The 25016-nt window shown below is 39.0% G+C and overlaps 1 protein-coding gene and 1 non-coding gene across 2 annotated transcripts in view; both read right to left on the reverse strand.

Annotated features, from left to right (window-relative positions):
• Nucleotides 1–1710: 1710 nt before the first annotated feature.
• The window catches only part of CAPZA1 (capping actin protein of muscle Z-line subunit alpha 1), a 48565-nt gene continuing 25259 nt past the window's right edge, over nucleotides 1711–25016 (reverse strand). Inside the window, exons 3-10 of the mRNA XM_007977556.3 lie at nucleotides 22907–22958; nucleotides 18837–18900; nucleotides 17840–18046; nucleotides 12800–12879; nucleotides 12113–12191; nucleotides 6172–6243; nucleotides 3717–3779; nucleotides 1711–3335 (exon numbers count right to left, since the gene is read on the reverse strand). Of these exons, the coding sequence (XP_007975747.1) occupies nucleotides 3195–3335; nucleotides 3717–3779; nucleotides 6172–6243; nucleotides 12113–12191; nucleotides 12800–12879; nucleotides 17840–18046; nucleotides 18837–18900; nucleotides 22907–22958 (758 nt within the window). The 3' untranslated portion in view covers nucleotides 1711–3194. The remainder of the gene's footprint in view (nucleotides 3336–3716; nucleotides 3780–6171; nucleotides 6244–12112; nucleotides 12192–12799; nucleotides 12880–17839; nucleotides 18047–18836; nucleotides 18901–22906; nucleotides 22959–25016) is intronic.
• LOC119624646 (small nucleolar RNA U13) lies at nucleotides 19821–19919 on the reverse strand. The gene has a single exon (XR_005240799.2). It is a non-coding gene; the product is annotated as a small nucleolar RNA U13 (small nucleolar RNA).

A 25016-nucleotide genomic window follows, 5' to 3' on the forward strand; every position in this document is an offset into this window, starting at 1 on the left:
TCTGGTCGGGTTTCTCTCTTGGATGTTCTCAAAACGTACACAAAAGGCTACAGTATAGTAAAAACTTGGGTAAAAGTGTGATGCTATGTGGCTTTGTTTACAATGGAACTTCTCTAAACAAGTTTCATCAGGAAAAATCTACTTCACATAGGGTTCTAATTGTTATTGTCAGAGCTGTTTGAACCAGAGCAACTTCATCTTGAACAGGGGCTGGGTAAAATGAGACTGAGACCTACTGGACTGCATTCCCAGGAGGTTAGGCATTCTAAGTCACAGGATAGGACAGGAGGTCAGCACAAGATACATGCCATAAAGACTCTGCTGATAAAACAGGTTGCAGTAAAGCAGCTAAAACCCACCAAAACCAAGATGGTGAGGAGACTGACCTCTGGTCGTCAGATGGGAGATTTGTTTCTGTGCTCAGAGCTTGTATATACTCCGTGCATTTATACATACCCTATCTGTTCAAAGCAGAAATTTAAGTTAGCTCAACTTAACCTATAGGACAATCCAGCTTTGTTCTGTATTTACCAATCTTCCTTTGATTTTTCACATAGTAGGTAGCTGAAAAACGAGACCAATGGTCACAAGCATTTGGTTTACTTGGTAGTTTTATAGAAACTTGTAAATTCATAAGCTGGCATTCAAATATTAATCATTCTTTGAGTTTGAAGAGAATATGCCAAGTTTGCCAAGTATCCTATGAACCTAGATGGGTCCAGCACCAAAATCTTAGATTATAAAAGACAACAGGCATTGGAACTAGGCAAGCAATAGAGGAATAACCACTGAGGCTCAGATGAAACAGTCTTCAGCAGTGTCATTTCAAACCCAAATATAGGAGGGAGGCCTCACAAAAAACTCTTTTCCAGATGGCTGGGAAATCTTTGCCCTGGGGTACAACAGGCTGATTTCAGCAGCTTGTGGTGATAAAATAGATACAATTCAAGCAAATATTCTACTAAGGGAGGTAGAGAAGGGGGCGGGAGGAGGAGGGAGTGTCTGCCAGACTTGGTAAGGAGGGTTGACTTCCTCCCAACCAAGGTCTTTAGATAGTTAAGGGGTTAAGAATTTTTTTAAAAAAGTCTAAGCTAAAGAATCAATGGGATAGCAGGGGCAGGATGAGAGAGTTAATAAATTAAAAGCAAGAATGTTTCAATCTATTTGCATTACAAATAGAACGGAATGCAGCTAAATATTCCTCAAAAAGGTAGGAATTTGACCTGGCCTTGGATGGAGTACTTGAAGCACAAAAACTCCCTCTGGTTCTCTTTTGGGAACCAGGATAAAAGCCTCTCCCACAAGTCTGTAGCTAGGCCAACTAAGGAGAGGAAAGCAGCATTTCAAGATAACGCAATGTGAAATATTACCAAGTTTATGGCAGGGATTCTTTCATTTCTCCTTCTGCCTAGTGACTACAACCATACTTGGGGCCTTGCTTTCTGAATGACAGGTACAGAAGACAACTACATTTTTCCCTTTGAAACATGGGTAGTCTTTGAGTGAAGAGCAGTATGATCCATAGACATTGCTTATGCTTTAAAAACCTGTTCTTTGCAAATCTGTGGATATTCACTAAGTCTATAATAGTTGAAGGTAGAAACCAATTTCAGAAACCCTAAACATTCTCAACATAAGCTCAAATACAGCTGAATATCTTACCTTGAGAACCAAGGCTGAAGCGATGAATCAAAAAGGAGACTCAGACAATTTTAGAACAAAACAGGTATATTTCTATTAGACTACCTGATACAGAAGATAGTGTGGTATGGATGGATAGTATGAATGACAAATAATACAAATATATTTTATTTGAAATAAACAAAAATGCATACACAGCTCAATGGGTCACCTGGAAACAAACTGTTGCTTGACTGTATTACTGAGCAGAAACAAAACGGAAGCACAAACACCTTTCTTTTTTGACATGTATCTGGAGATAGGTAGGAAGACACTACTTGGTTTTTTAAAAAACTGACCTTCCCTTAAGGCCTGGTCATAGAAGTGTAAACAATGTAAATGAATCCACCATTACCAGTTGTCATATCATATCTATGTCACCTGTGTATTCTGAGATTACACACATACCTGCCAATATACCTGGGAAAGGTTATTTTATCACAGTTACACTTGAGTTCTTGGCAGGCAGGACTGAGGAAGAGTAATTTGAAATAAGTTTTACATCCTATTTAGAAGAAATCACTAGTATTTCCTTAAATAACAGGTTACAATAGAAAGATACTGCCTGGAAGTTATCCTTTTCACTTTGGTTCATTTTTAGTTTTTGTTTATGATTTACATAGCTGTTTAATTCATTTGCTTATAGTACAATCCTGCCATAAAGTATTAAAGCACAAGATACCTATTATTCCTTCAACATCTGCATTTTTCAAGTTTTATACTCTACATCCACAGTACGTCAGCAGTTCTTGAATGTTTAAAAAAATAAATGGGTAAAATGCTTCTAAAAATGCAGATGTCTATAACTACAATGGTACTAAGATGGGAGGGAGACAATGAGAGAAGGGATAAAAGCAACATGTTCATGTGCAGGGAATGTGGTTCAAGTCTTTGGATTTAAAAACAAGTTCCCCAGAGAAGCTGGCACTTCCTTTGCCCTCCAAAAAGGACCTGAAAAGTCCCAATCCAAACTTTGGAAAATTACAGTTATGAGATGCAGTAAATGATGATCAAAGCAGTCAGAGGGAGAAGGATGAATGTGTCTTCCATTTAGCTAGAGATTGTAGCATAGCCTCTTTAGGTGCTGGTGGATCAGTAAAAACCACTGAAGTACCAGAAGTGCTTGGAAGGATAGGGGTAGAAAGTAATGACCATAATACCTTGTCTAAATCAGTAGCAGGCTTCATGGCTAGGAAACTTTAGTAAAATGTTATTAGGATAGATCGCTCTCTCACCAACATTAAATGTGGCAGAATTAACAAAAAAAAAAAAAAAAAAGAGGAAAAAAAAAAGATTTACACGTAGATATAGCAATAACAGAAAATTACAAGGCAGAAAACACAAAAGAATCAAGATAACGCTACAGGTTCAACAGTATTTCATGAGGCTAGAAAACCGGTTAACTTTGAAAGCCCTAGCAAAATATCACTCTTGTTTATAAATCACTTATTTATCATAGGACCACACGTTGAATCCTTGTCTTTCCACATACTGAAGAATCCTACATTCAGCCTTTAAGCATTCTGCATTTCTTTGCCAATCTTGTAGCTGAGTATCTTGTTCCAGTCGATTTTGGTGCGGGTAACTGGAAGCTGCCGGCGCAAGGCCTTGAATGTGGTATCTGACATTGTTTGATAGTTTTCACTAATTGCTGTCTGCAATAGATAATTGAAGATGAGTTGCTTGAACAGAAATGGAGCTGGTTGTGAACAGAAAAGTAACGCTATAGTCAAAGGATATGCTTGAGTCCCCTATGAAGGACAGACAGGATATATTATTTTCAGTGAGCTCCTCTCCAATCTCTGAATTTGGTCAAATTCACCTATATTATTTCTTAAGTGAGAGCTACAGTCCCAAGCAATCCTGAAACCCTGACTGTAAGCAGAATGCCAACTTGGAAGGTCTGCAAAGTCTCCACATTTAGTAAAACTGAAGAGCATATATATTTATATTAAAGGACACAGGCCTAACAAAATATGTTAACAGCAAAATAATAAGATAGTAGAACTAGGAAAATTAGCTCCAAATCTTCTTACCTGATACTCATTTTCTGCATTCTCTATAATTTTAATAAACTCCTTGGCAGTTTGGGCTTCATTCTAATGGAAGAAGGAAGAGGGGGAAAATCAGATTTTGTTTAATGTGTAAGCAGTAAGATCCTGAAAAGTAAGTCCATCTTAACTAACATTTGTATAACAATTTCTAGTTTACCAAGCATTCCCATGCCCACTACCCTCCTTTGATTCTCACAACTCTACGGGAGACTATGTTATAATCGTAACCCCCATTTTGCAGATGAGAAAACAGAATCCTCTTAAGCAACTTGACCAGAATTATACAGCTTTTGAATGATAAAGATGGGATCTGAAATTAGGTCTTCACCAAAAAAACCCATGCTCTTTCCACTCTACCATAGTATGCCCAAAAGACATCATCAAGTCTTGAAACTTTGACGCCTTGAAAATATTTCTGGTTTAAAATGGTATGAACAATGCCCTTGGACACATCAGTCATACATAAGTTCACATATGCCTTTAATTGCCACTTACGATGTTAAACTAGCCAATCACATTTTGTACTACGTGGTTCAAGTATAAAATGATATGAATCTCCCTCTTCCTGTTACCATTAAGTACAAAAGAATTAAAGGGAAGAGGGTAGGATTTAATGTCTAGAGCAGCAGTCCTGAGACAGACTATGAGGTCAAAACTATTTTCTACTTTCATAATAATACTAACACAAAGTTATTTGCCTGTTTCACTTTCACTCTGTAATGTGTGTATGATGTAATTTCCTAGAAACTACATGATATGTGATGACTTTATCACTGTGAGGGATAATGAAAGGTATGAAGCAGAGGCCAGGTGCAGGGGCTCATGTCTGTAATCCCAGCACTTTGGGAGGCCGAGGCAGGTGAGGTCAGTAGTTCAAGACAAGCCTGGTCAACATGGTGAAACCCTGTCTCTACTAAAAATACAAAAATTAGCTGGGCGTGGTGGCAGATGCCTGTAATCCCAGCTACTCGGGAGCCTGAGGCAGGAGAATCACTTGAACCTGGGAGGTGGTGGCTGCAGTGAGCCAAGATAGCACTCCAGCTTGGGCAACAAGAGTGAAACTTCATCTCAAAAAACAAACAAATAAAAAACAACTAATATCACAATAAAATCAGCCATCTTTTAATAAACCAGACATTACACAATTTATGAAGACAAAGACTAATGCCATTCTTCCCACTATTTTTTTTTTCTTTTGATTTGGAAAATATATTCACAAAGATGTTACTTATTAACAAGTAATGGGTTTGTTATCATTAGTTTTAATTAAGTAATATTTTTAACACTTCTTAGTTTTCTTTCTTTCTTTCTGAGACAGGGTTTCACTCTGTCAGCCAGGCTGGAGTGTAGTGGCACGATCTTGGCTCACTGCACCCTCAACCTTCCTGGGCTCAGGTGATCCTCCCACCACAGCCTCCCAAGTAGCTGGGACTACAGGCACTCAGCTGATTTTTATATTTTTTTGTAGAGACGGGGTTTCACCGTGTTGCTCAGGCTGGTCTTGAACTCCTGGGCTCAAGCTTTCACCTGCCTCGGCCTCCCAAAGGGCTGGGATTACAGGTGTGAGCCACCACTCCCGGCCAACACTTCTCAGCTTTAATTTTTAGTGAGGTAAACATTGATAGATATAACACATAAACAAAAACTCTTTGGGGGTACTCAATAACTTCTAAGAAAAAGAAGTAATGAGACTATCAAAGAAATACAAGAACAAATCATGTCTCTTCTTTCAAGGTATAGAACACAATAGTGGCCAGGCATGGTGGCTCACACCTATAATCCCAGTACTTTGGGAGGCTGAGGCAGGAGGATCACTTCAGTCTAGGAGTTTGAGACCAGCCTAGGCAACATAGAGTCCTCATCTCTACCAAAAATAAAGAAATTAGCTGGGCATAGTGGCATGCACCTGTGGTCCCAGCTACTTGGGAGGCTGAGGTGGGAGGATCGCTTGAGCCGGGGAGCTTGAGGCTGCAGTGAGCTGTGATCATGTCCTTCCTTGCACTCCAGCCTGGGCAACAGAGTGACTTCCCGTCTCAAGTAAAATGACAACACCAAACCACAAAACATTCTAATTGAATACTCCTAAAAATGTTTTTCTCTAATGATATAAATCAGCCCTATAGGATGCAGTTTGGTAAACTTTCCTTGCTCTTGGTATTTATTGATTGAAGGTATTGCTATCCTTGAGTGACTATTACAATTGAGAGACAGCAACTAAGAAGGACATTTGTCTAAAGCCATAATCAATATTTTGAGTCAAAAACTGTGAACTAATATAGGCTGGTTGGTGGTAAGAGGCACTAACAGAAGTGGCCAAAATCAAAACATTAAAAGCAAACTGAATTTCTACTGGCAGAATCAGCACTCAGGATCAAAACTAATTTTTTAAAGAAAGATGAGACATGATTAAGACAGACACTAAATATTCCATACTCACTGAAACAGTTAGTGAATCCTGTACATCTTTATGACTAACCAACTGAACATTGCCATCTTCGTAATAGTGAACCTGTGTGAGACAATGTATGAATCTTTTTAGGGGAGGTTCATAGAGAAACCTGTTACTTAGGACACAAATCCATGCTTTAAGCTATCTTTAAGTTGATGAGCCTTTTTACCAACTCTGAACAAATAATTAATATAAGCAATGGTAATTCACAATGGTGGTTAATTAATTCACAGAACACTTAAGTTTAAGAACGCTTTTTCCTTAGCAGGGAAAACTGATTATTAAGTTCAACAAACATTTATTACATCCTTTTCACATTCTAAGCACTGTGCTAGGCATTGTGAATACAAAGGTAAATAAGATCCCACTCTTAACAATATTAAAATAATTAAAGTCATTAAACATTAGTTTTTCTCTGTGAAAACCAAGGAGTTTCAATGGATCCTAATACCTAATATTTGGCACATTTCTCCATATACATTATCATCAATATTGGTAAGCAGAACTGACCAGGTACAGGAAAAGTCTCATTGAGGGTTAAAGACAGGACAGAAAAACAAATATTTTATTGGTAAATCAGATATTTTTAAAAAGATAGAAGTAGTTCTGAATATGTAAGGTAAAGTGAAGTGCCAGGCTGGAGTGCACTAACCATACTGAAATGGCTATCATGAATAAGAAATGTGACAGTTAGAAAAGTAGTATTTCAGCTGCATAAAGACTTCAGCTGCATAAAGACTTCACTATTACTTATATTCCCTTATTCAATCTTTTTTTTCTTTTTGAGAGTCTTGTTCTTGTCACCCAGGCTGGAGTGCAATGGCACGATCTCGGCTCACTGCAACCTCCGTCTCCCAGGTTTAAGTGATTCTCCTGCCTGAGACTCCCGAGTAGCTGGGATTACAGGCACCCGCAACCAAGCCTGGCTAACTTTTGTAATTTTAGTAGAGACTGGGTTTCACCATGTTGGCCAGGTTGGTCTTGAACTCCTGACCTCGTGATCCGCCCACCTCGGCCTCCCAAAAGTGCTGGGATTACAGTCATGAGCCACTGCGCTAGGCCACCTCATTTAATCTTTACAGAAACTCTTATGAGATGAGGACTACAACTAACCCTATTTTATAGCTGAGGAAACTGAAACTTGCCTTGAAGCAGTTATTAAACAATAACTTATTCATGTTCACATATCTAATAAGAGGAGAAGCTAGGATTTGAATTAGGTCAAATTCCAGAGCTATACAACATATGTAGTACTTCCCAATGCTACGTTTGTCAAAAAGTTAGAAATTCCTTGATCTGGGGAGAAATAGTGTCTCAGCAGGGGCTTACTCTTTGTGGATATCATTAGAAGGGCATAACTAACAGCCAAGCTTCATCTAGGCAGAAACCTATTTGCAACAAAAAGACTTCCCTGGACAACATAAACCCCCTACATATCCTTGTTTAAAGGACAAAAACAAGTATCTTCTTTTTTTTTTTTTTTTGAGACAGCGTTGTGCTCTGTCATCCAGGCTGGAGCACAGTGGCCGATCTCGGCTCACTGCAACCTCCGCCTCCTGGGTTAAAGCAATTCTCCTGCCTCAGCCTCCTGCATAGCTGGGTCTACAGGTGCATGCCACCATGGCCAGCTAATTTTTGTAGTTTTAACAGAGATGGGGTTTCACCGTGTTGGCCAGGATGGTCTCGATCTCTTGACCTCATGATCCCCATGCCTTGGCTTCCCAAAGTGCTGGGATTACAGGCGTGAGCCACCGTGCCTGGCAAGTATCTTCTTTAATGAGGACAAACAGCTGGCTCTATCCAGATGGGCAAGAGAAGCTAGACTTTCCATACCCTCTCTAAACCCTGAAATTTTACCTTTTGGCTTTCTGAGAGGTTAAAGAAGAAAAGACAATATAAGAATCCACTGAGAACAGGCATGGTGGCTCACATATTTAATCTCAGCACTTTGGGAGGTCGAGGAGGGCAGATCACTTGAGGTCAGGAGTTTGAGACCAGCCTGACCAACATGGTGAAATCCCTTCTCTACTAAAAATACAAAAAAAAATTAGCCGGGCATGGTGGCGGGTGCCTGTAATCCCAGCTACTTGGGAGGCTGAGGCAGGAGAATCACTTGAACCCAGGAGGCAGAGGCTGCAGTGAGCTGAGACTGCGCCACTGCACTCCAGCCTGGGCAACAGAGCTAGACTGGAATCCACTGGAGACAAGATGAAAATCCACTGGAAAAGAAGGGTGATAATAAGAACCACTGATACTTACATATAAAATCAGAATAGCAAAGATGTGGGCAAAAAGACTGGCTCAATGATGATGACATAAAAAGGTTAAAATTCCAATAGATAATATTTAAAATACAAGTAGGTCACAATCAAATATCAGTTTTGTTTTTTTTTCATTAAAAAACTAGAGGTTCAGGGACTGAAAAGAACATTCAGAAGGGGAATGAGCCGGGTGCAGTGCCTCACAAATGTAATCCCAGCACTTTGGGAGGCCAAGGTGGGCGGATCACGAGGTCAGGAGATCAAGATCATCCTGGCTAACACAGTGAAACCCGGTCTCTACTAAAAATACAAAAAATTAGCCCGGCGTGGTGGCGTGCGCCTGTATCCCCACTACTTGGGTGACTGAGGCAGGAGAATTGTTTGAACCCAGGGGGTGGAGGTTGCAATGAGCCAAGATCGCGCCACTGCACTCCAGCCTGGCGACAGAGCAAGACTCCATCTCAAACAAAACAAAACGAAAACAAAAAGGGGGCAGGATGGGGGATTAGTACAAACAGGATGGGAGATATTTAAAAAAAAAAAACCAGAGATCTGGCCATAGAAGAAACAAGAACTTCTATTTCTCAGAACTTGTCTAAAGAGAGGAGGTATGCAGAGCACATTCTTTTTGTTCAAGAATAAAGACTATACAATTAGTCTGAACTTCTGTTATATTTCTTAATTAGGACATGGAAAGGAATATAGGTTAAGGTCAATAAGCCTCACTGCTATGATCTCAATGAAAAATTCTAGGGCTGGGCATGGTGGCTCACACCTGTAATCTCAGCACTTTGGGAAGCCAAGACAGGCAGATCAGGAGGTAAGGAGTTCAAGACCAGCCTAGCTAACACAGTGAAACCCTGTCTCTACTAAAAATACAAAAAATTAGCCAGGCGTGGTGACGGGCACCTATGGTACCAGCTACTCAGGAGGCTGAGGCAGGAGAATGGCGTGAACCCGGGAGGCGGAGCTTGCAGTGAGCCGAGATCCTGCCACTGCACTCTTGCTTGGGCGACAGAGCGAGACTCCGTCTTTTAAAAAAAAAAAAAAAAAAAAAGGAAAAAAGAAAAATTCTAAAAAATATTAATTTCATTACCTAATACACTAATGATATTATAATTTTTAGAAATTAACCCAGCCTGGGCAATATAGTGAGACCCCGACTCTACAAAAAATAATAACAGTTGGCCAGGTACAGTGGCGTATGCTTGTAGCACCAGGTACTTGGGAGGATGAGGTGGGAGGATCATTCAGTTGAGGAATTTGAGGTTGCAGTGAGCTAGGAAAGCACCACTGCACTCCAGCCTAGGTGATACAGCGAGACACACCGTTTCAAGAAAGAAATTAAGCTCAAAACTTACGTGTTCTAAGACCTTTTCTAGGTCTCATCTGCTAACATGAAAATGGTTCAATTAACTAATACATATTTCAACATGACTGTCATCAACATAAATCCTCAGAAATTATTGCCTTCTCAGAACGATGCTTTTGCCTATAGACTAGCCTGAAAGGCTAAATATCTTCATGACTTTTCCAAGTAATTCTCACTCCAAAATTTAAAAGATATGTAAATGAAATAAGCCTTCCCCGAAAGTGTGATCAATTTGTGCTTAAAAAGGTTTAAATGTGGGTCTGTATACTGGGCTGTATTTTGAATCTTACCATAAATTATCACCCTTTGTGATGTGTGCTCTTATTTTATAGGTTTGCACTGGCAAAGTTAAAATACAAATGGCTGTTTCCATCTAGAAACAAAGTAAAATTTATTTACACAAAATTTACAGTAAGCTTCTACAATGCTGATACCATGGTTCCAGGAAGTTAATGCTGATGCCACAGTTACAAGAGGTCTAGAGCGTTAGGCTACTAAGATATTTGGTTAACAGAAACAGAACAGTATGCTGCCTTAGGCTGCACCTTCCCAGAAGCAGACCCCAAGACAAAGATTAGAGGAAAAGTAGTTTATTTGGGAGCAAATCTCACAAAGCTATAGTAGGGGACAGAAGAAGTGAGACACAGAAGGGAAGGAAGCCTTACAGGTACATTTATGAGCAGGTTACAGCTGTGGGTACTGGGCTCTGGAAGACTAAATAGAACATGCTTCAGAGTTGTCCTACTTGAGGAAGCTGTCATATTTATCTACCAACTCTTACATATCACTGAGGGCTGCTCCCAGAGCTGTGAACTCAACACCAGCCTGTCTCACCTGAGTTGGGCAAGCTCCTATGGCCAGGAGCTTGTTGCAGGAAGCTATAGGTATATATAAAAAGAGGAGATTTACTTTTACAGAATTTATTACCTATGCACTTGATTAAATTAGAGCATTAAAAAAGACAACCCTTGGCTGGGCGCAGTGGCTCACCTGAGGTCAGGAGTTCAAGACCAGCCTGGCCAACATAGTGAAATCCCGCCTCTACTAAAAATACAAAAATTAGCTGGGCATGGTGGTGCATGCCTGTAATCTCAGCTACTTGGGAGGCTGAGGCAGGAGAATTGCTTAAACCCAGGAGGTAGAGGTTGCAGTGAGCCAAGATCGTACCACTGCACTCTAGGCTGGGTGACAGAGCGAGACTCCTCCTCCTCCTCCTCAAAAAAAAAAAAAAAAAAAAAAAAAAAAAAGACAACTCTTGGTAATTGTTGTTGAAGCACAGCTTAATACAATATAATACAGGTACAATTAGGTACTGATCTTCTCAGTCACCTGTACCTATTCTGACCTTAGAGTTAGTGAAACTTAAATATTAAATCACCCTAAATTTAGAAAGTCAAACCTCTGCTAGGATATTAAACTTCAATCCAGATAGGCATCAAATGAGTTAACAGCTATCTTATTCAGCTGCCCGTCTACCCTGACATCAGCATTAGAAATCTACTTCTGGGCAAGATGCAGTGGCTCACGCCTGTAATCCCAGAAATTTGGGAGGCCGAGGCGGGTGGATCACCTGAGGTCAGGAGATTGAGACCAGCCTGACCAACATGAAGAAACCCCGCCTGCACTAAAAATAGAGAATTAGCCAGGCGTGGTAGCACATGCCTGTAATCCCAGCTACTTGGGAGGCCGAGGCAGGAGAATCACTTGAACCGAGGAGCCAGAGGTTGCAAAGAGCTGAGATCATGCCATTGCACCTCTAGCCTGGGCAATAAGAGCAAAACTCCGTCTCAAAAATCAGTCAATCAATCAATCAATCAATCAATCAACTTCTGCTTGGCTATTTATATTCCAAAACACCTGCCATTCCCTCTAGTTATAATTTTTAGAAATTAACCCAGCCTGGGCTGAGAAGTGGAGATTGCAGTTAGCTGAGATCATGTCACTGCACTCCAGTCTGGGTGATGGAGTGAGACTATCCCAAAAAATAATAATAATTATTATTATTAATTTTAATTCTTTCCTAAAACTGCTGTTTGATAATTCCTAGATATATCTTATGTTACCTTTAAAGGAAAAATAACAATAACCATGTTGCCATATACTCTACGTACTATCCTTTATCAACTCAGAATAGCTCTCTCTGTTTACTACCCCAAGAAGGAGGCTTCTATTTCTATTCACTACCATCAGTCTCCCTTTGCATCTACATATACTTGGTCCTTATTTAATACCAGAGCAACTTGCACATGTTTTAAAGATGTGAAGTTTTAAGTCTATAAACATGTTGGAATCTCACCTGAATCTTAAGCACTCCAACCACCTGGGCTGTAGGTGGTGTGATGGTGAACTTCCACTCTGATCTCCAACGACCATTCCTATTAAAACACACACACAACATTGCAGAATTAGCAATAAGCACAAGAAAGAAGTGATTTGCCACTGAGGTACAGAAGTTGGGAAAGAGGGGTGCAAAAAAAGAAAAAAAAAAAAAAGAGAGAGAAACTGTCATTTCCAGTTTGGCAAACCCAAAGCTCTGTCTACTCAAATAAAAGTCTGAATCTAAGTGGCCTGACCATAAGCCTTTTCTAAGTTATTTTGACTTTCATTTTTCCTTTTTTCCCTCGAAATGGAAAACCATGCCTATTCTGCTCATGGGAGGCTCTTCCAAAATCAGATGAATAGGCTGCTGAGTTATACAATTAACTCAAGTAGCATTAACCCTAAGCCAAGTAAAACTCAGATTTTCAACAGGGCACTTCACTAATCACTTGTTCTCACTCAAAGTAAGAGTAACTTTTAAAAGAAAATATAATTATAAAACCCAGAACTGTAAGGAATCTTAATCTCTCATTTACAGATAGAAAACTGAAGTCTGTAAGTTAAATAATTATTCCAAGCTAGTTGGATTAAAAACCAAGTCTCAACTGCTGGTTTCTTTTGGATATAAATTAGATACAAATAGAAGAGAATATCTATTTCTTACCAGAAGTTTTTAGGCTGAAACTGGTGGCTTTCAATACATGCAATAATAGTCTGTTGCCCATCGATAGTTTTAGCATAAACCTATTATTGGGAAAACAAAAATAGTTAAATAGGCTCCAAACACATTTAATTTAAACAACACGCATTGTACAAAAGCGGCGTGTTAAATCCTTGGGGGAGACAAAGAATCAGATAAAATGAGCTTACAACACAATAGTGCACATGGGATATGAAAACAAAGCAGAACATGTTAGGTTCTACCAGAGACAGTGATACAACGAAAACAGAGGGAAATACTGCTCTTGGTTTGGGGTACAAGGCGGGTGCCATTTAGGCTGGGTCATACAAGACAGATGAGATTCTGATAAGTGGAGACTGAAAATAAAGGCGAGACAGGAAACTAAAGACTTGTCCAGTGAAAGGCTGATAGTTCTGTCATGTTTGGAGGGTGTGTGTGAAGTGGACTAATGAAAGACAAAACAGGATGGTGGATTTAGGTCATGTAATAGTAGATGTAAAGTAAGAAGTTTAAGACTTTATAGGCAATAGAGAGACAGCAAAACATGACTAGAACTAATATTGTGGGAGAATAATCAATACTGGTATTCAAGATAAAACGAAGAAAAGCTGAAGCTTAGTTAGGAGGCCACAGGATTAATCTAGGCAACAAGCCAGGGTTGTATTAAAGGGAATGGAAAGGAAGAGCTGCATACAGAATGCAGAAGAACAATCAAAGTCTAGCAGAATATTGCAAATGACAGGCAAAGGAAAGAAGGAACTAAAGGGTGACTAAAAAGATGGTGGTGTCATTAACAAACTGGGAACTACAGATAGAGATATCTAGTTAGTAGTTAGAAACACTAACTCTTCCTTAGTGTGGGAGAGGTGAATGGAAATGCAATCACCAAGGGAAAGTAAGAAAAAAAATAGTGCTTTATAGTCCACAAAATATGTTTCTACATGTATTTTCTTTTTCCTCCAATAAATCTGATGAAATATATTGTTATCATCTACAGACGAGAAGTTGAAGTTCATAAAGCTTCTTGCCTAAGGTGACTCAGAAAGTGGTAAAGCTAGAATCCAAAGGTAGAATCCCCACTGTTTTTGTGACACCGAAGTCTATGTTACTTTACCTGCATTAAATGAACTATGAACTTTGGGGAATGCCTACATTTACAAAGGTAGGGGAAAAAAAGAACTTAGTACAACAGAGTAAGAATAATTAGGGGGCTGGGTGCAATGGCTCACACCTGTAATCCCAGCACTTTGAGAGGCCGTGGCAAGGGGATCACCTGAGGTCAGGAGTTCAAGACCAGCCTGGCCAACACGGTGGAACCCCGTCTCTACTAAAAATACAAAAATTAGCCAGGTGTGGTGGTGGGTGCCTGTAATCCCAGCTACTCAGGAGGCTGAGGCAGGAAAATTGCATGAACCTGAGAGGCGGAGGTTGCAGTGAGCTGAGATCATGCCACTGTACTCCAGCCTGGGCAAAAAGAGCAAAACTCCAGCCTAAGTAAAAGATAATTTCTAGAAGTAGTTGATTGGCTTCAGTGTGAAATGCCATTGGAAGTCATAGACAAGGAAAAGGACATTGGACTAGGTAACTCACGAAGCATTAGTAAACTCAGAGCAGTTTCTGTACAATGGGGACTAAAGTAAAAAATCAAAGGTTTCAGAAGTAGAGAGAGGAAATGGCATTAGCAGGGGAAGAATGTATACTGATTTGGTGGTGATGCAGAGAGAGATGAGAGAAGGGAAAAAGTGGAGAAGAGGGAGAAAGGGCAAGGTGGAAAGGGCAGAAAAAGAAGGAGAAATAGACCGGGCATGGTGGCTCATGCCTTGTAGTACACACACACACACACACACACACACAAATTAGCTAGGTATGGTGGCGTGCACCTGTGGTCCTAGCTACTTGGGAGGCTGAGGCGAACGGATCATGAGGTCAGGAGTTCAAGATCAGTCTGGCCAATATAGTGAAACCCCGTCTCTATAAAAATTAGCCAGGTGTAGTGGCAGGCGCCTGTAATTCCAGCTACTCGGGAGGCTGAGGCAGGAGAATCACTTGAGCCCAGGAAAGGGAGGTTGCAGGGAGCCTAGACCACACCATTGCACTCCAGCTTGGGAGACAGAGTTAGATTGTCTCAAAAAAAAAAAAAAAAAAAAAGATTTTCTGTCAGTTTCAATCCTTACAAAACATGGGGGATTAGATGCCTGTCAGAGGACAACGAAAAATGTTTGGAACACACTATGTAGAAAATGTGGGCCGGGCGCAGTGGCTCAAGCCTGTAATCCCAGCACTTTGGGAGGCCGAGACGGGCGGATCACGAGGTCAGAAGATCGAGACCATCCTGGCTAACACGGTGAAACCCCGTCTCTACTAAAAAATACAAAAAACTAGCCGGGCGAGGTGGTGGGCGCCTGTAGTCCCAGCTACTCGGGAGGCTGAGGCAGGAGAATGGCGTAAACCCAGGAGGCGGAGCTTGCAGTGAGCTGAGATCGCGCCACTGCACTCCAGCCTGGGCGGCAGAGCGAGACTCCATCTCAAAAAAAAAAAAAAAAAAAAAGAAAATGTGATAGGGAATAATGAGAGGAAATTACGAACTACTAAGCAGGTGAGCTGAAGACATAGTCACAGGACACTTATATACAGCAGACACCATCAGAACAATTCCATGACTTTCTGTAGCTCATTTGATAGCTAAGGACACAGTAGAGTTATTTGGTGCTGGAGCTCTCCAAATTAAGAATGGGTAGTGACAAACTTTGAATGGGTAACAGACAATAAATTCAAAGTATATTTAGGATTAAACAGTCAATTTCTAAATGGGAGTCTATCATGTCTCCCCTTTGCAATACTGGCTTCCCAACAGGAATTCTATACTTGTTCAGTCCACCATAATGGGTATTCTCATTAAAAAAAAAAAAAAAAAAAAAAATCAAACATAATGACACCTAGCCTAACATTTATCTAACATTTATGTAGAGCTTACTTTGTGCCAGGCACTGTTCCAGGCATATGTAATATATTACATATATTACTAATTCATTAAATCTTCACAACAACTCTATGAGGTAAAAACAATTATTTCCATTTTACAGTCAAATAATTGAAGCACAGAGATGTTAAGTAATTTACCTAAGGTCATACAACTAATTAATTGGCAGGGCCAGGATTCAAACTAGTTAGTTAGGCTTCAAAGTAAGTGCTCCTAACTGTATTCTAGACTGCCATGTAATTCATCATTTCATATTTAAAATATTCTAGTGAAAATTGCTGAGAGATTTTCCCACAACAAAAAAATGATAAATATGTGTACTAATCCATGTTATTAGTTCAATACAGCCATTCCACAATGTATACATATTGAAAACATGTTGTACATACCATATTTTTATTTGTCAATTTAAAAATAAAAAATATTCGAATCAATATTTTTCTTAATATGCCATAATTTTATAAAGGAAAAATCATGATAACATCAAATTTATCTATTTTTACAGTCAAGAGGTAGTAAAAGAAAATCAGGCCAGGCGCAGCAGCTCACGCCTGTAACCCCAGCACTTTGGGAGGCCAAGGCAGCCAGATCACCTGATATCAGGAGTTCGAGACCAGCCTGGCCAACATGGTGAAGCCCTGTCTCTAGTGTCTGTACTAAAAATATAAAAATTAGCTGGGTGTGTTGGTGGGCACTTGTAATCCCAGATACTCAGGAGGCTGAGGCAGAAGAATTGCTTGAACCCAGGAGATGGAGGTTACAGTGAGCCGACACGGTGCCCCTGCATTCTAGCCTGGGCGACAGAGTGAGACTTTGTCTCAAAAAACAAAACAACAACAACAACAAAAAGAAAATCATTCCTGATTTTTAAAAAATCGTTTGGTTTCTTTGTTTTTTGTTTTTTTGAGACAGTCTCACTCTGTTGCCCAGGCTGGAGTGTAGTGGGGTGGTCTCAGCTCACTGCAACCTCCACCTCCCTTGTTCAAGTGATTCTTGTGCCTCAGCATCCTGAGTAGCTGAGACTACAGGTGTGCACCACCACATCCAATTACTTTTTGTATGTTTTAAGTAGAGACAAAGTTTCACCATGTCGGCCAGGCTGGTCTCGAACTCCTGGCCTCAAGTGATCTGCCCACCTTGGCCTACCAAAGTGCTGGGATTACAGGCATGAGCCACCATACCCAGCCAATTGTTTAGTTCTAATAGTTTTGATTACCTAATATAAATATCTAAACTATGTAGAAGTAGCTTTGTGTAAAAATGCCTATATCAAAAAGTCATAAATATGAGCAATAGCTCTCTAAACAATCTTAGTATACCATTTTTTCTCTGTGTCCAAACCAAAGACCTTTCAGATCTGGGTAAAAATACAAACAAGGGCCGGGCGCGGTGGCTCAAGCCTGTAATCCCAGCACTTTGGGAGGCCGAGACGGGCGGATCACGAGGTCAGGAGATCGAGACCATCCTGGCTAACATGGTGAAACCCCGTCTCTACTAAAAAGTACAAAAAACTAGCCGGGCGAGGTGGCGGGCGCCTGTAGTCCCAGCTACTCGGGAGGCTGAGGCAGGAGAATGGCGTAAACCCGGGAGGAGGAGCTTGCGGTGAGCAGAGATCCGGCCACTGCACTCCAGCCTGGGTGACAGAGCCAGACTCCGTCTCAAAAAAAAAAAAAAAAAAAAAAAAAAAAAAAAAAAAAAAAAAAACAAGAAAAAAATTAATTTAAAAGGTTAATTTAAAAAAAGAAAGGAAAAAAAAAACCAAAGACCTTTTCCTGATGGGTATAAGGCATTTCTCATAAGTCAAATGTGAAAACAGAATACACTGATATCTAAATTTTTTGTGCATTGGGATTTTAAAAAGAGCTTTTCCATATAAAAATTTCCATTTATTCATACCCCTTTCCAAAATGATTTAGGGAATAAAATGCAGAGGAGAAGAGAGCATGACTAAGAAGAAAGAAGGGATGTTTGGTAGGCCAAAGTCTCCAAAGGATAAGGTAAATATAAGAAAACACTCTCTGATAATGAAGCAGATACTTAACAGTACAGAAGCCGTTGGAATAATGGTCTTTCACATAGGCTCTTAAAGCACTGTCACAGGATTCTCTCCAAGACTTCAGACCTCCATCTACTTCTTCTGGCTGAGGGTCACTTGCTTCTTTCCGTAAGTGGTCAAATTTAAAGGAAATTTTGTTTCTTGGATCTAAAAATCTGCTATTACCCAGGTCACCGTGCTCTGTAATTAAGACCTTCCAAAGAATCATTAAACATATGAGTAACTTTGTAAAAAAGACAATTCTTACTGCTTTTGTGAAACACATCAATAAAAATTCTGAGGCAGTTAACTTTTCATTTCGTCAGATTTCTTTTTCATATTAATTTTTCAACCAAGTCCCATATTATTAAGAATATTACATTTATGAATAAGTCAACTTTAAACTACAAAATATCCCCCATATTAATAATATACTTCATTTCTTGGTTTCTAATATATTATCTAGTTACTTTATACATAGCTGTGATAACTTTTATGTACACTTTTGTAATTTTTTCACAGATTTTTTCCAGAGTCATTATGAAACTTTAGGGCCATTACACTTAGCATTTATAATAGGTAATACATTCACATGGTTCAAAAATGAAAAAATACATAAAGTAAACTGTTTTCTCACCCCATTTTCCAACCACCAAAATCCTAAAGTAATAAATAAGTAGTCTAAATTTCAGGAGTGCCTCTGTTTTTCCATTAAATATGTCTGCTGTTACTCTTATCAAGGAGAATTAAAGACAGCTGGAAAACCTGTACGACTTAAATACTTCCATTTTCACTGTTCTTGTTAGAGGCTGCTCTCCTCTCTTGTCAAAGAAACTGCTAGTGTTATCAGAAAAAGGAAAAATATCATAACATGTAGAGTACGTACAAAAACTAAAAAAACTAAGACAAATTTATTCAGCACCTGGTTCAGACATCTGCTTTGGTTTCTATTAATAGGATTTCTACTATCTCCCAGGCATAGCCTTCTAAAAGGCAATTATTACCTGATCTTCATATCCTTCTATCTTCACAGGCGTAAACTGATCCATGTTATACTGGGCAAATGCACTGTTTTTTTAAAAAGTTTTTTTTTTTTTTTTTTTAAAAAAAAAAAAAAGGAGGGAGAGAGAAAAGAATTATGTGTAAATAAACACAAAGGTGGTTCACAGAATAGTTAAAGGAAATGTGAAAACAGTACCTGGTACTTTTCCCCTTTCTCCCCAGACATCCAGTGTTAACATAATGCCTTCCAGCTTTCTGAAGGGACTCCTCTCCACGGAGATCTTGGAAGCTCCTTAAACTCTGAAATTACCTTTTCCTCTTTGCTCCTAAGCTCCAAAAGACCCTCTATTTAGACAATTCCAAAGTCGGTTTGTTTTGAGATAGTCTCACTATGTTGCCAGGCTGGCCTTAAACACCCGGGCTCAAGAGATTTTCCCATCTGTTTCCTGAGTAGCTGGGACTACAGGTGCGCACCACCACACTCGGCTAATTCCAAAGTTTGAAGCAATCTGATTATTGTGAACTGCCAACAATTTTAATCGTTTGGGCAGAAGCTTTCAGTAATTCAAAAGAATTTTCCATTGATACACTATTTTGGAAATGATTTTTTTTTCTCGGTTCTCAAAGTCACGAGAAACTATAATTAAATGACAGAAGGCATCTGACATGCGAAGAAGGTGAAGTGAGAGTTGAGCATGAGTCAAGTATAAAAGCAGAGCCTCAGGCACAGAGTAGTTATTTTTAAAAGAGGAATGCATAAATAATCAAAGTACATGCCTAATATTACTGTTTATTTGTCCAAAGCTTGATTTTTGAAATTCTGCATTTTTAATGGCTCTCTAATACATTTTACAAAGCTAAAGCAAAAAACAAGATAAAAGAAAAATGGAAATAAGAGTTACACTTATATTCTTGAAAAGTATCTGTCTTCTCATAGCATTCCCAATTTTAACCTATTAAAATAGACGGCTAGTATTTTTTTCCCATGTCAGACAGGTAATGTGCCAACATAACAAGCTTTGAGGGAAGCACATCTCACATGCATGTGAAAACTCAACCATCACACTTATGAACTACAAAAGGATGGAGACCACTAGTTTCAAGGAGACCACTAGTTTCAAGCAGAGTGTTAAACTTTCCCTAGGCTTTTCAAGATAAAGCAAAATAACAAAATGTAAACTTCTTCAAATATTTAAAGCTTTTTTTTTTTCTTCCAGATGCCAGGCTGGAGTGCAACGGCGTGATCTTGGCTCATTGCAACCTCCACTTCCCAGGTTCAAGCGATTCTCCTGCCTCAGCTGGATCAGCTACTCAGCTAATCCTGAGTAGCTGGGATTACAGGCATGTGCCAACACGCCCGGCTAATTTCTGTATATTTAGTAGAGACAGGGTTTCTCCATGTTAGTCAGGCTGGTCTCGAACTCCCAACCTCAGGTGATCCGCCTGCCTCAGCCTCCCAAAGTGCTGGGATTATAGGAGTGAGCCACCGTGCCCAGCCTCAAAAGCTAATTTTCAATTTTATTTTGTTAAAAGTTATTACTGTCTATTTTGTTTATTTATTTATTTATTTTTTGGCGGGGGATGGAGTTTTACTGTTGCCCAGGCTAGAGTGCTGTGGTGCGATCTTGGCTCACTGCAACCACCAACTTTCAGATTCAAGTGATTCTCCTGCCTCAGCCTCAAAAGTTATTACTGTGTTTTCTTCTTAAAGCACTACATCCCCATGTAGCAAAATTAATCCCAAACACCTTGGCTCTTCAGAAAGGATATAAATTATTCATAAAAAGTAGAATAAATATTAGTTTAAAAAAAAAAAAAAGAGTAGGAAGTAAATATTTTATTCTAGTATATGTCCTAAGACTATGGATTACAAACACCAACACGAAAATGTCCTTACCTTTAATTCCATCTCAAGTAAACAAGATCTCCATTTTACCAGCTGCCTAAGCCAAAAACTTGGGGTGATCTTTGATTCTTCTCTTTCTCTCACACTTCACATCCAGTCCATCAGTAAATCTTGTAGGCCCTACTTAAGTACATATTCAGAATCTGACTCCTTCCCACCACCCCCACTGCTACCACTCTAGTCCAACCACTAGCATCTATCCCTGAACTATTCTAATAGTCTTGCAATTACTCATCTTACCTCAGCTTTTGCCCCTCTACACAGGAGCTAGTGATTATTCTAAAATATAAGTCTCATTATGTTATTCTCTGCTCAAAACAATCTCACTATCTCTGTCAGAATGAAATTCACTCTTTAACGTAACTTACAACACCCTACTCATTCCAGAAGCTCTGGAATTATCTGGGGATGGTTCTGGTGGCCAGAAACAGAAGCAAATCCAGGAAAGATGGCAAATCTTAGCTACTTCAAGACCTTCATTTTATAAAGACTGAAGGCAATAATTATGATAATGATTATGAAAACATTAATTGAGCAGTAACTATGAGGACTATGGCCAAGGGACTGAAATGCTTTAATACAGAAATAAGACTGAATTTTTCTTCTCTATGGAAAATCAAATATTTGGGTCTTCTCTATGGAAAATCAAATATTTAAAATTCTCTTAACAAGAGGGTTCCCCAAGAACCCATAGTCTATAAGAACCAGAATATTTATAAATACAAAGCTTTAGTGTCAGTGCAATTAAAGCAAATGAAGTATCTGAACTACATACCAACTTCTCTTAATCTTAGCCAAAAGGTGGAGAAGCTACATACCAGCTTCTCTTTGGTTCTAATTGGAAATAGGATAACAGGCTTTAGTTTGCAATCACACTCGGGTGATATTCAACATCCACCCCTTTCAGCTTATCAAGTGATGTACAGAGCAGATTTATTGTGGGTAGCTCTCAAGGATAAAACTGGGACCAATATGGCAGGCAAACTGAAGAACTTGCCTTGTGAGATTGTGAATTCCTTATTACTAGAAGCATTCAGATTAGATAACTGTCTATTGACAGATGTTGATGAAATTCTTTCAGTGAAAGAAAGCGGAGAGGAGTTAAACTAGCAAATGATGAATGTCTTTTTGTATGGCAGATTCTATGAATCTAAGAGAAACTATCATTAGAGTATATCTGATGTGAGCCTAGCTTCCTTAAATCAATGTATAATTAGGGTATCATTCATGATGACAATTACAGTAAAGCTATGCAAATTCTGTTTGCAGAATCTAGCCCCAAAATGAGTTCCAAAAAAGCAGTATGGACAGGGCAGATTGTTTCCCAGGCAGCAGCTCTTACAACAGTTTTCTATGGCTAAAATCTAAACCAATTATATATCATACCCAATGACTTTATGATAATTATTTGTTGCTCTGCATCAACATGTCCTTGTTCTGTCTCCCCATCCCTACCCCACCTAGCCATTATCCAACTCTTTACAAAGGAACTCTGAGCCAGTTGGGTAGACAGCAACTGAAACAGAACTTCGTGTTGAAGAGTAGAGTAGTGATAAAGCCAGACAACAGGGAGCGTTGAAAGCTACAGCAAGTTTAGATTTTATTATAGAAGGTATCAAAAAAAAAAAAAAAAAAAAAAAAAGAGGCACCACTGTAGTATTTTTGAAGGCAAGGACACAATGGAAATATTTTAGAAAGATTAATTAGCTTCAGAGTGATAAGGAGTCAATGATTAGGTAACCTAATCATGCTTTTATCCTATGGTTAATTCTCACTATTAAGGCACTTTATTAATATTTGCTATTCTTAAACATTATCATTCCTCACTGGCAGATCATTCCTACGTATAGCTAGCTGTTTAAAAAAACTCAACATGAACTAGAACAACTGTAAAGGAAAACCTAACAGCTAACATTAAACTCTGCTTTAATAGGGCAAATGTGGGCAGAAATAAAAACTAGTTCATATATTATAATAAGCTTTGAGGAAGTAAATAACAATTGGGGGAACATGTTTTTTCCAATTTAAAAAAACAACGAAAATTGCTAAACCCAACTGCTTTACTTTGAAGCATTTTAAACTTTGTTTTCAGGGTGCTAGTTCACTGTCAACATAGTTTATCCAATGTTAGAATAACATTCTAAGTGGATTTGGAAAGATACTTACTGTGCTGCCCCTTCCCTGAGGAGATTGTCATTATTAAGTAGTAGCCGAACATCTGAGGAAGAAAAATGTTACAATGTTCAGTGGAGGATAAATTTGAGAAATTTTAGCAGATTTCTAGATGCAATTTTTAAAATTCAGGCTTTGTAAGATGAGTCTTCAGGTGTACTATATGAGTAGAAATTCTAAACATGCAAATATAAAGACGCTAATGTTCACAGATTTGTGTACAATTATGTGTGCTATATAGTCTCAAGGAACTTCATAGCAAATGAGTAACATGGTTTATAGAAAGCCACAGTTAAAGAGTGCTAATTCTGTATTTTAAATGAATCCTTTAACATGAGCATAGATTAAGAATTGCAGGCTCTTCTACAATATCATATCAAGAAAGCTGGGCACAATTCAGCCAGTGACAGTGAAATTCTTAAAACACATTTTTCATTGGAGAATCTAAGGTGAGGTCTACAACCTTTTTAAAAAGCTGTGTGTCAGAAGTTTAGTCACTTTTTTTTTGGAGACGAAGTCGCACTCTTGTCGCCCAGGCTGGAGTGCAATGGCGCAATCTCAGCTCACTCCAACCTCCACCTCCCCGGTTCAAAAGATTCTCCCGCCTCAGCCTCCTGAGTAGCTGGGATTACAGGCGCCTGCCACCACCCTCAGCTAACTTTTGTATTTTTAGTAGAGATGGGACTTCATCATGTTGGTCAGGTTGGTCTTGAACTCCTGACCTAAGGCGATCTGCCCACCTCAGCCTCCCAAAGTGCTGGCATTCCAGGTGTCAGCCACCACACCTGGCCTGTTAGTCAAGAATTTATCTGAGCTAAAGTTCAAGAAGAATTTTCTACTGAAAATTGAAAATTTCGGCTGAGCGCGGTGGCTCACGCCTGTAATCCTAGCACTTTGGGAAGCTGAGGTGGGCGGATCACGAGGTCAAGAGATTCAGACCATTCTGGCCAACATGGTGAAACCCTATCTCTTCTAAAAATACAAAAAAATTAGTGGAGCGTGGGGGTGAGCACCTGTAGTTCCAGCTACTTGGGAGGCAGGGGTTCCAGTGAGCCGAGATCACGCCACTGCACTCCAGACGGGCGACAGAGCAAGACTCTGTCAAAATAATAATAATAATAAAAATAAAAAGAAAATTTCAACAGGAAAATTTATTTAAAATGTTACTAAGAATTTAGTCAATGTAAAAGACTAGAAAAAGGCTGCATTTGTTTCCTTTGCTGTTGGTGCTCAAAAGCCACACACGGTTTTATAAAAAATATCTTGATTTACTTCTGTTATATCTTATACTCCTTGAAGCAAATGTTTATGTTTCTCCCAGTTACTTTTCCCAATTTTAGCAATCAAGATTATTATTGACTGTTCTACCATCTGGACCAGGTACAGAGGAATATCATACAGTTACTCTCGAGTAGCTAACTTTCTAATATAAAATTAAAATCTCAAAATAAATGTTTGCTAAACTGAACCAAGATGTACAACAATTATTATTTTACTTAAGGAATCTTTAAGATGAACTTAATAACTTAAAATGGGATTATGATTATTTCATCATGAAGTTTAAGATGCTCCATCATATTTTCCATCTTGTAAAATGTATTAAGACAGCAGATAGTATGGAAAGTTGTAAATGTATTTAACTGTGGTTCCCCAACCTGCTGCGATTCAGAATCACCTGGTAAAGAACTTGATGAAATACAGATTAACCAGTTCCACCTCAGATCTAATGAATGTGAATCTTGAGGGGAAGATAAAGCTGAATCTGCATATTTAACAAGCTCCCCAGATATAGTCAGTTCAGCCCCACTGTCCCAAAAAAGTGTTCCATAACATGTGACTTCCTAAGGCAAAGCACTGAAGAAAATTAAGCTATGATCTATAAGGAAAAAATAAAACTATGAAAATAATTTAATATTTTCTACATTTATTGATACTAATCTGCCTTAAAATCTTTTCTCACATAAGACAGGCATCCTAATTTATGGGTTAGGAGCTTTATTTTGACTCAGACCTGGGTTTGAATTCTTGCTTTGACATTTACTAACTGGAGGACCTTGGACAAGTTATTTTAATTTCTTGGAATCTTGATTTACTTAGCTATAGC

Source organism: Chlorocebus sabaeus, chromosome 20 (assembly GCF_047675955.1).
Source record: "Chlorocebus sabaeus isolate Y175 chromosome 20, mChlSab1.0.hap1, whole genome shotgun sequence".
In the NCBI taxonomy this organism is placed as follows: Eukaryota; Metazoa; Chordata; class Mammalia; order Primates; family Cercopithecidae; genus Chlorocebus; species Chlorocebus sabaeus.